The following is a 14,136-nucleotide window of genomic DNA, read 5'->3' on the forward strand; positions in this document are numbered from 1 at the left end:
TGGTGTGAGCTGCTGTGAGCGGCCGTCCAATGGCCGGCGATGGATTGCCTCACCTGGGAAGAGCACAGTGATCACAACACCAGCATGGGCTAGTGAAGCGACGTTCTCCACAACTAGACTGAAGAACAAAAGGACAGCAACTTGTCTGTTCCCCTTCCCTGATTCCCCAACACTGTTCCCTCCCCCAACTCCCCAATAAAATCTTAAAAAAAAAAGTTTTCTAAAATACAAGTATGCAATTTAAAATGGCCATGCTTAAGCTATTGCTTTGAGTTGCCTTTATATAGGAACAGTAATTACAGCACTCTTTTTTGTCATAGGTGTATCACTGTCAATAATAATCATAGGCAAAGAAAACAGGCCCAGAGAATAAAGAGCTTTATTTTTCTCCTTGTTGAGAATGAAATTGGTAAAGGAGAATTAGTTGAATAAGTTGAAACTATAGGATCTGGTTTATTTAAAGTGTTAAGAGGATTGTGTGTTTTACAAGGGGAAGCTGATGAATGTATGAAACTGACCATATTGCCAAGTCTGTTCACGAATCAATGTTTATGGACCCAGAGAGGGCTGGTGTCTGAAGAGGGTAACTACTCAGATGCCCCGTCTGTAACTTCTCAGACGGGTGAGGGTGGTTCTGTAAGAGTTTTTGCATTAACTACTGCTCTGCATATGACGATTGATGCTACCCACACCTGCGAGACATTGTATTTGCCACTAGTCTTCAGCCTGCCTCCAAAGCTACTTTAATATTAACCCAAGATTCATTTTAATATTTAATAATTAAACTTTCAGTTTTCATTAAGGATATTAATAGTTAAAAACACTTTCACTGACTGTGTTTTCCTGCTCATACTTTATAGGTATCAGGTATTGATTTGTCAAACAAACTCAAAAAGAGTCAGGAGGCTTTGCTAGAAATAAATGATAAAAATTTATTCAAGGGTCTTAAAGTTTTCAAACTGGAAACACAGCTAGGCAAAAAACCCAGACATGTTCCAAAGAAGAAAAAAAAGTTAAAAGTTCTTGAGAATTATCAGTTCTGCATTCTTCTCCATAGTGTTGGTCCAGGGTGGTTTTCAGTCAGATGTCAGGCACCCAGGATGACGGATGCCAGGTTATGCAGAAGATGGGTGGTAAGATGTCTGGTCATGCCCCAGATGGTCTGGATAATGGATGTCAGGTGGATATCTGTGTGAGTCCTTCAGGAGATAACTAGAAGGATACGTGGAGGTCCAGAAGTATGTCCAGGCAATGATGCAGGACTGGGAAGTTCAAAAAAGTTTAAGTTCCTAGGTGAGTTAGAACAAGGATGGAGTCTTTCCTCATGCCCCAACCTTCCTAATGGTAATTTTAGCAGCTTGGTTAAAATAACTCCATTTTGTATATTCCCTATTTTCACTCTTTTCTCGGATTCAACATTTCTTAATTAAATGTATTAGGCAGCTATGTTCCAGTCCATGTACCAGGCAGAGGAATACGAAGCTATTTCTACTGTGACCACGTTGGTCAGAGTTCACTTCCCCTTCTCTCCTTCCTACTGATGTCATCAAAAGTCACTTGACATTTTAAAACCATGGTCTGATGAAAACAGGAACCAGCTTCTCAGCCCTTGCCTTTAACCCCCCTGCACAGACAGGGTGTCTTCATTCTGAGATGGGAAGGGCGCAAGCGGACCGTACAAACCTCAAAAGTATATCATTTTCTCACTTGTGCAAATTCAGTTCTTGGGCTCCTGTGAGCCTAAAAGAGTCTTTGTGCGCCTTTTGAAAAACAAGAACACTTCATGTCTAAAATGGTTGAAACGGGCAAAGATGAGAAGTGGATGGTCGGAAAGCAGCCTTTCACTGGAATTTGCTTAGGTGTGCTCTGGGTCCCCACTCAAATGCTATGTTCTCTAGGCAGCCCTGCCCCATTTTCTCTTTTGGGATTTAGCACTCCCTCCTCTGTGCATGGGGGGAGCTGCCTGGCCATCAGCCTTCCCAGCTCTCCGGCTGAGGCAGGGGAAGTCCTTCCTTATTGTGGCAAATCCCATAGTAACCAGCACGGTGTTTTGCACAGATTTGGTGTTAGATACTTTTTAATCTGAATCCAAATATTTCCTTAATTAAGCTCCAGAAGCTTAATACAATAAGAACCCAATGATATTTGAGCCACCGACTGGAAAGGTTAATGTGAAAAGTAAATGAGAATGAAAGAGTACAGGCAGGATTTGAGATAAATGGGGGGGGGGAGGAAGAACGCTTCCTTCCAATTCATGCTAAATCTTCTCAATTCTGATCACTCAGAAAGATAGAAATAAAAAGGTGGGAGGTGAAAGGACAAAAGCTATGTATAAGAAAGATGTAAGGTAGGAGGGCTGCTCTCTGCAGTGGCTTATAAGCCATTTAGAATTATACTTATGTAAAGGAGAACTGAAAATATCACTGTGTCCTGGATACCACACACACACACACTCACACGATAATGTACCAATAAACAGGGAGAACAGTTTTGGAGAGGATCAGGGGGAGTCACTGTAATGGCAGAAAGTGCTGTCTGAACTTAGGAACAACTCGGACACAAACTGGATGTGCTATGTGGGTCTTGAAGGTTGGACTATATAGGGTCCTTTCAAATTTAAATTCCTGCAATAATGGCAAAAGTTTAATGGTTCTTTTGGGAAGTTGCAAGGGGTCAGGGGAAGCCCTATGGCAAACTACCTACCAACAACTCTTTATGGAGGGCGTCACTAAGTTTTTCTAGCAGGAAAACTAAAGAAAGTATGATGACCAGGTAGATGTGACCCCCACACTCAAGTGAGTTACATGGTTTAATGCAGTTAATCCTTTTTTATCTTTATCCACATCAGTCCATATTATTATTCTAAGTGGCCCTATCTTATAACAGGTGTCATTGTGCTGGAAAGGTAGTCAGGTTTGTTTGTTACTTTACCTGGAAGGTTATGAGAAAACCAATTGCTTTGCATTTTGAATTTTATAGTTTTAAACTGTCAAACATTTTCTGTGGTAAAAATAGCTTCCATATGCCTGCCAATTATATGTTGAGGGATCTGTTTAAATCATTATCAAACAAGAACCTAAGCATGAAAAAAAATATGTGTGTCAACTGACAAAAGGTAGAATTTTCTTTGGCTTATACTTGAGGCACAGAAACAGCATATGTGGGAGGATTTTTAAAAAGAGGAAACTCTCTAAGTTAAAAAAAAAAATTTTTATACATGTATACACATTCCATGAAAGCTCTGTTTAGCCTAAAATGCTCTTGATACTTAAGGTGAATAGGAGATGTGTTAAAGGATTCACATTTTAGAGGTGTATACTGTTACTTAATTTGCAAAGAATAGGATTTGAGTTCAAAAAAGGTAAATGAAAAGATCACAATGTGTTTGATCTCACCAGACTGTGGATTCCTTTTCATAGTTGATGGGCCTAGCACATAACCTGACACTTAATAACTCAGTAGGAGCTCCATAAATGTTGACTGGATAAATACTTATCTGTTTGTGTTGGTCCACATTAAGAGTCAACTGTTATGGTTCTTTTGCCTTGTTTGAAAGAGGTTTGTATGTTCCAGACAGAGAATCACACAAAATAATGCTCCGTAGGCAGAGAACTGGAGAAATCTAGCATAAGCTGTTAAGATATTGGAAACTGGAAAGAGACAGATGAGATGTTATCAACGGAGACCAATGTATGTGACTCTCTGACTTTTGGCTAGGAAAAACACTGACTTTCCAAAATGCATATTCTTCCTTTTTTAGTTATTGCTTTGTTTTTTTCAGATAGCCTGACTTATACCTTCCGAGAACTCATTTAGTGAGTAAGAAGTTTATTCTGTATGCAAGTCCTACATGCAGAATGAGGAGTGGTTTCACTGTAGGAGACGGAGTGAGTGATACGGATCCAGAGATTAGAGAAGGTGTCCCCTCCTTGCAGACTTGGTTTCAAGTAATGAAGCTTGAGAAAAGAATGAGTGTGAGCTATGAGACTGGACTGTCTCAGCTGGGAAGGAAAGAGGTTGTAAAAACATCTATTACAGTAAGAACCTGGATTGCGAGTAACATGGTTTGCGAGTGTTGAGTGTTCCACAAGACGAGCAAACATTTCTAATACATTTTAATGTGGTAAATGTGCAGTGTCTTGCAATGCAAGTAGTTTGTTTCTAGAACGAATTATGCTCACAAGCCAAGGCATTACTGTATAAGTATACTTATAACATACTAACATACCCTTTTCTTAGCAGGCTGTTTTGAACCCACTAGAAGCTGACCAGCAATTTTTGTTGTTGTTGTTGTTGATACATATTCTTCCAGTACTCCATTTAGCTTGAATATCTTTGTCCTCCTCAGGAGTGCTGGTGTTGCATTTTCAATATTTCAGGCACTGCAGAGATCCCGGCATGTGTGTGTATGTATGACTGTGTAATGGTCTTTAGTTAAGGCATCCTGAAAACTGTGCATTTTCAATAGAGATGGAAGTGTATCCCAGGCAATGTAAATCGCATTACCTTGCTGTGGGTATGCCAGCGCTTGTGCGACATCTCCAAATGTCCACATGGTTTCAGCTCCTGTAAACAGCCACAGTTGACAAAGCAGAACTCATCCAGATTTCCCTGCTAATTCTGTAAAAGCAAAAAGGAAGAGTTGCTAGTGAGTCAGCTGCCTTGGCTAACAAACATAAACATAAATAGCTTTTTAATCCCAGAAAATTAACTTGCAAGTTAATCTCTCTTTTGTTTTGCTTAGCAGTGTTCCCTCAACTTCCTATAGGTTATACATTTTTTTAATGTCACAAAGCATTTGAAGAGAGCAATTCTCATACATATCATCCCTTTAAAAAATCAAGCGTGGGCAATCGTTGCATCGGATAAGAACAACAGATGGCTATTTGGAGGACAGAGGGGCTTTCACTCAAAGATATTCTAGTTTTGGTTAAGTTGTCAAAATGTTATTTTTAGAGCCTTTCTGGCTAGAATATCTGTGTATTCATAATTTTGCCAGGTGAATGTGTTTTAACTCTTTTAAATTACAGTAGTGATATATGCTCATTATTACAAGTTAAATTATTTAAGAAGCTTCCAAAAATGGTTAATATTCTCCTTGTTCTCTCACATTCCCACCTAAGAGTTTTATTTTTATAAACTTGAAATCACATTATACTCATTACTTTTTCCCCCCTTTCCTCCCAATACTGTAAATATTACTTTTTAAACATGCTTTATTTCACAACATGTCATGGACACATCTCCATAGGTAAATCTAACTGGATTTGGCACATTGTTTACAATAGCTGTATAATGTTCCTTAATATTATATATACAGCTCATACAGCCATTTTTTTCCTTGTGAACTTTCAGATTATTTCCAATGCTTCAGTGAAGCTTCTTGCCAGGGAATTTTAAAGGAGCCCAGTCAAGAATCACCCGGTGGGTTCAAATGTTCCTGCCAGCGATCTCTAAAATCACCTATACATTCTGTCAGGAAGATCAGATGACCTTACACTATAGAAAGCTTTCTCTCCCCACAGCCCTGGGGGGCCGGGCTGAGTGAATTGTCCCTCTTGTGGTGGAGCATGACACCCTGGTCACTCAGCATCAGTGTAGGCTCTGAAAGGAAGACGGTGCCCAGGGAGAGCTGGAAATGACCAAGTAAAGCTCCAGAGCAAAGCAGCTTGTTGCTTGGCCCCCACATATCCAGTCCTGTTTATCATCTTAAAGTGGTAGTTAATGAGTCTAACTGACAAACTTTTAGTTTTGTGATGAGCTTGTTTACTAACACCAATCGATAGAAAAGTACTAATTTAGAAAATCTATGCCTGAAATAATAATATAAAGGCAAAAACAAAAACTTCCAAAATAGCAGCCAGCAGCAAAGAAACCTTGAAATAAATGTGGAGCCCAGGTTTCCTTCTTCCATGTCAATGGCCTACTCTGTAGGCCGCCTTTTGGAAGTTTTCTTTCAATATCCAAATGCTCATCTACTATTTCTTTAACATATCCCGTCTTGCTAAAAAGGTTGACTCATTTTATTTAACAGAAAATATATAGCATTTAATTATCTTAATATTTTTATATCTATTGTAATCTTCAACTTTAACATTTTGGACTATCAGGCCAGTCATCATCAAGGTATTCATGGAGCTGCTGCTCCACGCTTAGCATAGTTAATGGATCTGTAGTTACACAGGAAGCTGCTTCACAGAAATCAACACTTGATCATGGCCGTGACTTCTGATGTGATATTAATCGGCTGAGGACAGAGTGGAGGCCTGCAAGTGGGGACTGTTTCCAAACAGTGTCAGGTACTTCTCAGAAGCTGGAGATCTCACAAGTAGAGAAGGCATCTCTAATAGAAATTCATGTATCATGGGGGTGCCCACAACATAACCAAACATTCATATATATATATATATATATATATATATATATATATATATATATATAATATGTATAATACATTATATATATAATTGGGTTGTCAGAAAAGTCATGACGTATTTTTTCTGTTTTTTATTGCAAAAATGCGTCATGACTTTTCCGACAACCCAATATATATAATGATTATGTATAATATATCATGTGTGTGTATATATATTTTCTCCCTTATTTAAAAAGTAATGAAGGACGGAATCTAAACTATCTGTTGTATGGTTGTCTATACATATCACAGAAATTTGGAAAGTTAATTTTGTGGTAACCCAGGTCCCTTGCTTTCACAGTGAGCTGAGACTGGATTTGCATCCTTGCGTACTAGATGGGCAGCTGTACGACTTTGATCCAGTCACTTAACCTCCTTGAGCCCTGGCTTCCATATCCATATAGTGAGGGTTTTTTTCTCACTACATCGTAGGATTACTGGGTAGTTTAAATGAGAGAATAGATATGAAAATGTACTTGCAGTGTTGAATAAATGCTGGTTCCCTCTTAGAAAACTCAAGAGGTCTTCCAGTAGGAATATATGTCTTGTTAGGATTAAAGGGAATACATAGGAGAGTGGTAGAATGAATAAAACTTAATGAGACATGAACAATGATGCCAATAACCAAACATATGATTTTATAGTTACAAAGAGTTCCTATATCCTTTATGTCATTAGTTCTTCACAAGAATCCTGTGAATCAGTCAGACTATGTTTTATACATATTATGGAAGGCAGGAACTGTGACTCAGAGAAATTAAATGGATTAATCAATATCACCTTGCAAGCCTGTATTGGGTTTTTTTTTAGAGTAGTCCAGTGCTCTTTACATTACCCTATGCTGTCTATCAATGCCAGATAGTTGGCCAATACTAAACAGTTAGAAGTCTAATTGATTCCAAAAGTGTGTCTGAAAATCTAGCATTGTTCTCAAATATTCCATGATTCCTGGAAAGATGAAAATATCTGGGGAAGTAGCCTAGACGACTCCTGAGGCCCATACTAAGCTCAGCGTGCATGTCTTGGGTGCTATGGACCAAAAGAGTTGCATTTCTAATACCAAATGTACCATATTTTGCTTCATTTTTAGCATTTCATAAATGAAGTTAACCGATTGGAAAGGACTCCCTTCCAACGACAGTGAAAAGTTTGGTTTGCTTTGTGTAGGCCAAGGTGCACATCCAGAGTGTGCCCCCCAAAAATGTATACACATATTAAGAAAGGAAAAAACTGTATTAAAATTATAATACAATGAATGGTGCTAGCATTCATTTGATTAACACCATCTTTGAGCGAACGTCATACTGCACATTGCTACCATAATTCAACTCAACTTCAAAAAGTAATACATAGATAACATCTCTTAATATGTATGCATTTTTTTGGCACCCCCGGTATTTCTGCTTTCGAGCACCACTGGTGATGATTTTCTCCACCCTTTGGTTGATACTCAGCACATTCAGGGTTATGGTGTTATCTATCCTTATGTATTCCTCCTTTCTCCCCTTCGGAAGTACAAGTCCCCTAAAAACAGAGAGTATGTCATTCCTCGGTGCGCTCATTGCCCAGCTGAGAGCCTAACGCTTACTAGGTTCTCAAGAAATGCTGCTCTTGCTCCTGCTGCTTTTGAGATACTATTCAGTGTTGACTTCTTAGGTAAGATTTCATTAGACAGCATCATATGAAAGACGGTTAGTTTTAGAATAAGCAACATCTGCTACCTCTCTCCTTGCATAGTAAATGATCTCTTGAGAATCCTTTAATAGAGACAGACAATTGCTAGGAAGATAAAGGATGCTTAGGAAAGCTTACTATGCCCACTTGAAGGCCAGAAAAGGTGAAACAGGTCCTACTCTCCCCAAGATGAACATGCCGTATTGAAAATTAGATCTGAGACGAGAATAGATAGAAATAAATAGCCATCACTGAGGGGAAAAGCCTTTGAGATAAAGTTGAATTTCTTATTTCTAAAGAGTAGGACCAGTGTGATTTGTTTTGTCCCTACAAATTATAGTGATTTGGTTTCAGCCTGAACAACTAAAACAAGAAAATACTGGCAGGCAGAGAGTCTCTACAGGAGTGGCCAAACAAGTCAGTTTTCATTTCCTTCCAAGCTGTCATTTGGCTGATCCGTCCATAGAAAAGCAGAACAAAAGGCAAGAGATTACTGCACCCTAAAGCGCCCAAGTGGCTCTTTTGGCTCAAGGGCTATTTATGGCAACCTGGCCGACACTGAGAACTTCCTGTTTTATTCAGTGAAGAAAGTGTGAATTAGTAAAGGGAAGCCCCAGGACAGTAACAGTAGACATAGATGCAGGGTGTGATCAATGATTAGATCCTCATGCCTGTTGTGTTTTTGATGAAGCCATGCCTTTCAGCAACCATTGTGAGCATTTACCTCAGAATAGATGTATCCTCTTCTTCATGTGCACATTCTACTTGTAGATGTTGCTATGAGGATAGATTCATCAGAAATGACTGATGTGGAGCCTGTGGTCAACAATTTTGCATCTTCAGCAAGGACAGGCCGCCGGAATGCCGTCCCAGACATCCAAAGTTCAGCGGTGACGGGCGGAACTTCAGAGTTGCCCCTCAAACTGGAGGCCCTCTCCATCAAGGAAGGTAACAGTGAACTTCTTCTCAAGTCAGCAGCACAAGTCAGTCTCTGTTCCTAACCAACCCTTTCCTGAGGAACAGCCTCCCTTTTAGCTGGTTAGCAGGGCTCTTTTGTTCTTATGGTTTACTAAAACCTCTCAGCTTTTATTTAGGACTAAGTAGAGTTTTCAGGCTTTCTCAAAGTGGGACAATTTCATCTTTTTATGTCATGGTGTGTGCATGGAAACTGAATGTTTATTTATTCATTGTATATGTATAGTCATGCACAGTGCCAGTGATTGAGAATAAAAGGTGAACAAATACAGTTTCTTCCCTCAATGAGTTTACAAAATTTATTGAGAAGTACTCAGAAATAAAATAATTTCCTTTCTGCCACCCACTCACAAATCTCTTCAGAAGCTTCTGCTTCGCTGCAGTATTCTATGAGCCTAGTTTATTATCAACTAGACAGGGGCTCTTTAAGGTGAATATTTATATAAAAGCTGATCATCCTTCAACCAGTAGAAAGTTGAATTTAAAAAAAAAAAAGGAGAGCTGTCAAACCAATGAAGGAAAATCTTGGGTCTTTCTCCCCATTTCTTACATACAGTTCATATAGCTTCCAGAGTTTAGTCTTGTGAAAATAAATATAGTGATAATTTCAATAAAGTTTAAAAGAGTCCCTTCATTTAAAAACATTCATAGGGGTTAAATATAATTTCAGTTCCAAGTCATTACTAAAATACTTGTGCCTTGTGCCCCATTTTAGATGTCAAGGTGGACTCCATTGTGTGTGTAGAAATTTATTCCTGTTGTCAATGAGGCAATAGAGAGCTAGAAGCTTCTGCACATTTACCACATTCATGCAAGCCCCAGAAGAGGGCCCTTGGTTCTTCGCCTCAGGAGGTTATTTGCTACCCAGTAAAGTTACAAATGTTCCTGGTTTGATCCCTCTGAAATACATGCATCCTTGTTAGGCCAGGGACTGTGGTCAGATCCTGAAGTCCCATGGTTACCTCACATTTTTCCAAAGGTCATCGCATTTCTCATATGGGACACTACAGGTAAAAGTAAAGAGATATACACATAGATTATTATATGATGAAAGGAAAGATGGAAGAAACAAAAAGAAAAGAAAAATATGTGTAATGTTTTTTGGCTTTTAAGTTTGAAAATGCCTTATAGTAACCCCCTGTTATCTGCAGGGAATATGTTCCAAAAATCCCCAGTGGATTCCTGAAATCGCAGATAGTACCTAACCCTATATACCAAGGGTGCCAAAAAAAAGTACAGATTTTAAGAGGTGTTATCTATGTATTATTTTTTGAAGTTGAATTGAATTACGGTGGCAATGTGTAGAATGATGTTCGCTCAAAAGATGGTATTAATCAAATGAATGCTAGCATTATTCATTGTATTATAATTTTAATACAACTCTTTCCTTTCTTAAAATGTGTATACTTTTTTTTGGCACCCTCTGTATCTATTATGTTTTTTCCTATACATACATACCTATGATAAAGTTTAATTTATTATTTAGGCACAGTAAGATATTAACCACAGTAATTTAATAAAATAGAACAATTCCAACAGTATACAGTTATAAAAGTTATGTGAGTGGCTTTGGGGCTATTTTAAGTAAAATAAGCGTTACTTGACCACAGCACTGTGATACTGCAAGGGTTGACCTGATAACCGAGGTGGCTACTACATAACGAATGGGCGGGAGCTTGTACTGTGTGGAGATGCTGGGCAAAGGGATGATTTACATCCCAAGTGGAATGGAGCGGGACGGCATGAGATGTCATCACGCTGCTCAGAACAACGCGCACTTTAAAACTTATGAATTGTTTATATCTGGAATTGTCCACTTAATATTTTTGGATTGTGGTCAACTGTGGGCAACTAAAATTGCAGAAAGCAAAACCACAGATAAGGGGGGGACTAGGGTATAGTTACCAGAACATGATGTAGCTGTTGAAGGACCATCCTCAATTAGTGAGGTAGAGAAGTTACTCAATATAAAAGGTCTAATTAAAGTTAGATGGTGTAAACAATGTTTTGTTAACAGCTACCAATTAGCAGATTTAATACCTATCTTTGTTTTCTTTAGCTAAGTACAAATACTATGAAGGGTTTAAAAATGAATAGTTTCCAATTGCTAATAAAAACAAAAAGCTGAGGTCTGTCTTTGTATAGTTTCTGTATCTGGAGTGATGCCACAGTATGTTCTAATCAAGTAGAAAATGACTAGGGTGCATAAAGGAAAAACGAACTGTTTTATTCCAAAATAATACAAAATATATTTCAATATATTCTAAAAATGAATGAAAATTGTTTATTTTTTTAGATGTAAAGAAGAAAGATGAAGAAACGACACAAGACCAATTGGAAAAGCCCCCTAATGAAGACAAATGAAGGCTCATAACCTATCAAGAGTGCTGAATTTCTGCACATTGAAAGACTTAATGGCTCTGCTTTCCTGAGGTGTTTGATCTGGTAGTAACTATGGTAACATTGCCGCCCTAAGCAACATGTGTGTTTTTAGATAATTTTATTGTGATGCTATTCATTTGGATTGCAACCGTGATGTCCAATATAGGTTATTAAAAGGCAGATTACTTTCAAATTGCACCCAAGGAAAAGGTTAAGAATGTATGGTCACTTAAATACATACCTTTGTCTATAAACCAAACAAACTATACTGTTCTCTTTTAGATTTATTTAGTCAGGTCTGTTTTTTATTCCATTTTTATGGTAATAGATAAAACATTTCTCAGTAAATATAAACTGAACACCATTAATTTAAAACTTCATGGTATTTGTAGGAAATTATATTTCTTGGATAGAAGGAATAATGGAATAGTCGAAAACACATGAATAGAGTGTTTATTTTTAACCAAAAAATTTCACCACAAACCCTAAAAAAAATTGGAAAAAAAATTGTAAAATCTTGACAACCTAAACACCTCTAGGATGTTTTTGCTTGATATACATTGCTTCTAGTCTATGCAGACTGTGATTTTTCATGTAGACTTTTAAAATACAAAATCTGTGGCAAATTATTTATATGTAACATACCTACTAAATGATTTTACTACCTTCCTTACCTTTGGTGTTGTATGTGTGTGGGTATACTTTTCTTTAATGTGAATTATGCAAACACCTTACTAGTTGCTTTACACTGTCTTTTCTTATTCTTAGGGCTTTTGTGTATATATGACTTGTTTCTAAAATAATAATTTCCTCAGGAGTGCAGACCTTGATTTTTATATCTTTCCTAAAGTATCTAACATAAGAGTAAGCACTTAAATATTTGGTGAATGATGTGTAGGGAGGAATAGCAAAATACTTGCTTTTAATATATATATATATAATTATATATTTTAAAAGGAACAAAACCAAAACCAAAGCCTTAGTAAATTTTGATTTAGTAGGTATTTCAGGAAAATAATACAATTCTAAATTAAAAATAAAATTTACTGAGTTTATTTTCATTTTCAGATATATATGCATGCAGTTTTATTTGATTTGATTGTAACTGAGGCCATGTCTGTATACAGTAATCAAATAAACTCTTTCACTGTTAAATCTGTTACTGACACAAGTCTCCATTATCTTCTAAAGTATACCAGGTGAAAATGGCAACATGTTTTATAGACGGAAGCTAATAGTTTTTGCCATATAAAACACCTCTTGCTTATTATTTTATTGGTGAAGTTTACCTTTATATCTAATATACACCAAAGATAGGTAGATTTCAAAGAACCTGATTGTTATAAGTTCTCAAATACAAAATTTTCTTTATGAAATAAAAGTAATATTTTAGGTGTAGCACTAATTTAATATTCAATAACATATGTTAGAGCCATTAAAATGTTACTTCTGCATTATTTAATGACGTGACATTATATCATCAGTATATAGAAAGGTTAGAGTAGAGCAGTGGTTTTCAACCTGGGGGGAGTGGCAATTTTGCTTCCTAAGGGATATTTGGCAACATCTGGAGACATGTTTGGCTCCTACCAGTAGGGTCAGGGACCAGGGGAGAAGGCGCTGCTGGCATCTAGTTGGCAGAGGCAGGGGTGCTGTTAAACCGTTAAGCATCCTGCCAGCCTCCAGGGCAGGCCCTCACAACAAAGAATTATCTGGCCATGTGTGTCAGTAGTGCTGAGGCTGAGAAGCCCAGGAGTAGAGTTAAATTGTCAAGCATGTGGATTTTTGGATTCAGATGACCAGGGTTTGAATTCTAGCTCTGCCACTCCCGAGCTGTATAATCTTGGGCGATTTACATCATATCTCTAAGTCTCAGTTTTATCCTCTTGGAATGGTATTAATAGTAGTATACACTCCATAGGGCTAGTGGAAGTAGTAAATGAGATAGTACAGCAGGTCCTCCAATAAGGTTTTTTATTTTTTATTTCTTTTATTAGTTTCAGGTGTACGAAGCAACATAATAGTTAGACATTTAAACCCCTCATAAAGTGATAACCCATCCCCCAAGCTACTACCCCTCTGACATCTTATATAGCTCTTACGGTACCATTGACTATCTTCCCTATGTTGTACTCCACACCCCATGACTATATATACCTATATATTTAGTTAGAGTTGACATTCAATATTATTCAGCTTCAGCTTCAGGTGTATAGCGCATTAGTCAGGCATCTACAGTCTATGACGTGATCCCCCTGATAAGTCCAGTGCCCATCTGGCACCTCATATGATCTTTAAAACATTGTTGATTATATTCTCCATATTGTATTAACTACCAATTTGTATTTCTTAATGCCTTCACTTTTTTCACCCTATCCCCAACCTCGTTGCCATCTATCACTCTGATAGATGTAGCACCTATCTGGCACCATACATAGTTATTACAATATTATTGACTATATTCCTTATGCTATACTGTACATCCCCATGACTACTGTATAACAACCAACTAGTACGTCTTAATACCTTCCCCTTTCACCCATCCTTAATCCCCCTCCCATTTTAAAGAAGTCCCTCTAAGATTCTTTGTAATACTGGTTAGGTGGTGATGAACTCCTTCAGCTTTTTCTTGTCTGGGAAACTCCTTATTGGTCCTTCAATTCTAAATGACAGCCTTGCTGGGTAGAGCA

General features: G+C 37.6%; 1 protein-coding gene across 2 annotated transcripts in view; it reads left to right on the forward strand.

The window, feature by feature from the left end:
- PKIB (cAMP-dependent protein kinase inhibitor beta) overlaps positions 1 to 12,606 on the forward strand; it is a 111,142-nt gene extending 98,536 nt beyond the window's left edge. For both annotated transcript variants that reach the window (XM_019633872.1, XM_019633871.1), the window contains 2 exons: positions 8,861 to 9,037; positions 11,361 to 12,606. In XM_019633872.1, the coding sequence (XP_019489417.1) occupies positions 8,869 to 9,037; positions 11,361 to 11,428 (237 nt within the window). In that variant the 5' untranslated portion in view covers positions 8,861 to 8,868 and the 3' untranslated portion in view covers positions 11,429 to 12,606. The remainder of the gene's footprint in view (positions 1 to 8,860; positions 9,038 to 11,360) is intronic.
- Positions 12,607 to 14,136: the final 1,530 nt, after the last annotated feature.

The sequence above is a fragment of the Hipposideros armiger genome, unplaced genomic scaffold, assembly GCF_001890085.2.
Source record: "Hipposideros armiger isolate ML-2016 unplaced genomic scaffold, ASM189008v1 scaffold_1423, whole genome shotgun sequence".
In the NCBI taxonomy this organism is placed as follows: domain Eukaryota; kingdom Metazoa; phylum Chordata; class Mammalia; order Chiroptera; family Hipposideridae; genus Hipposideros; species Hipposideros armiger.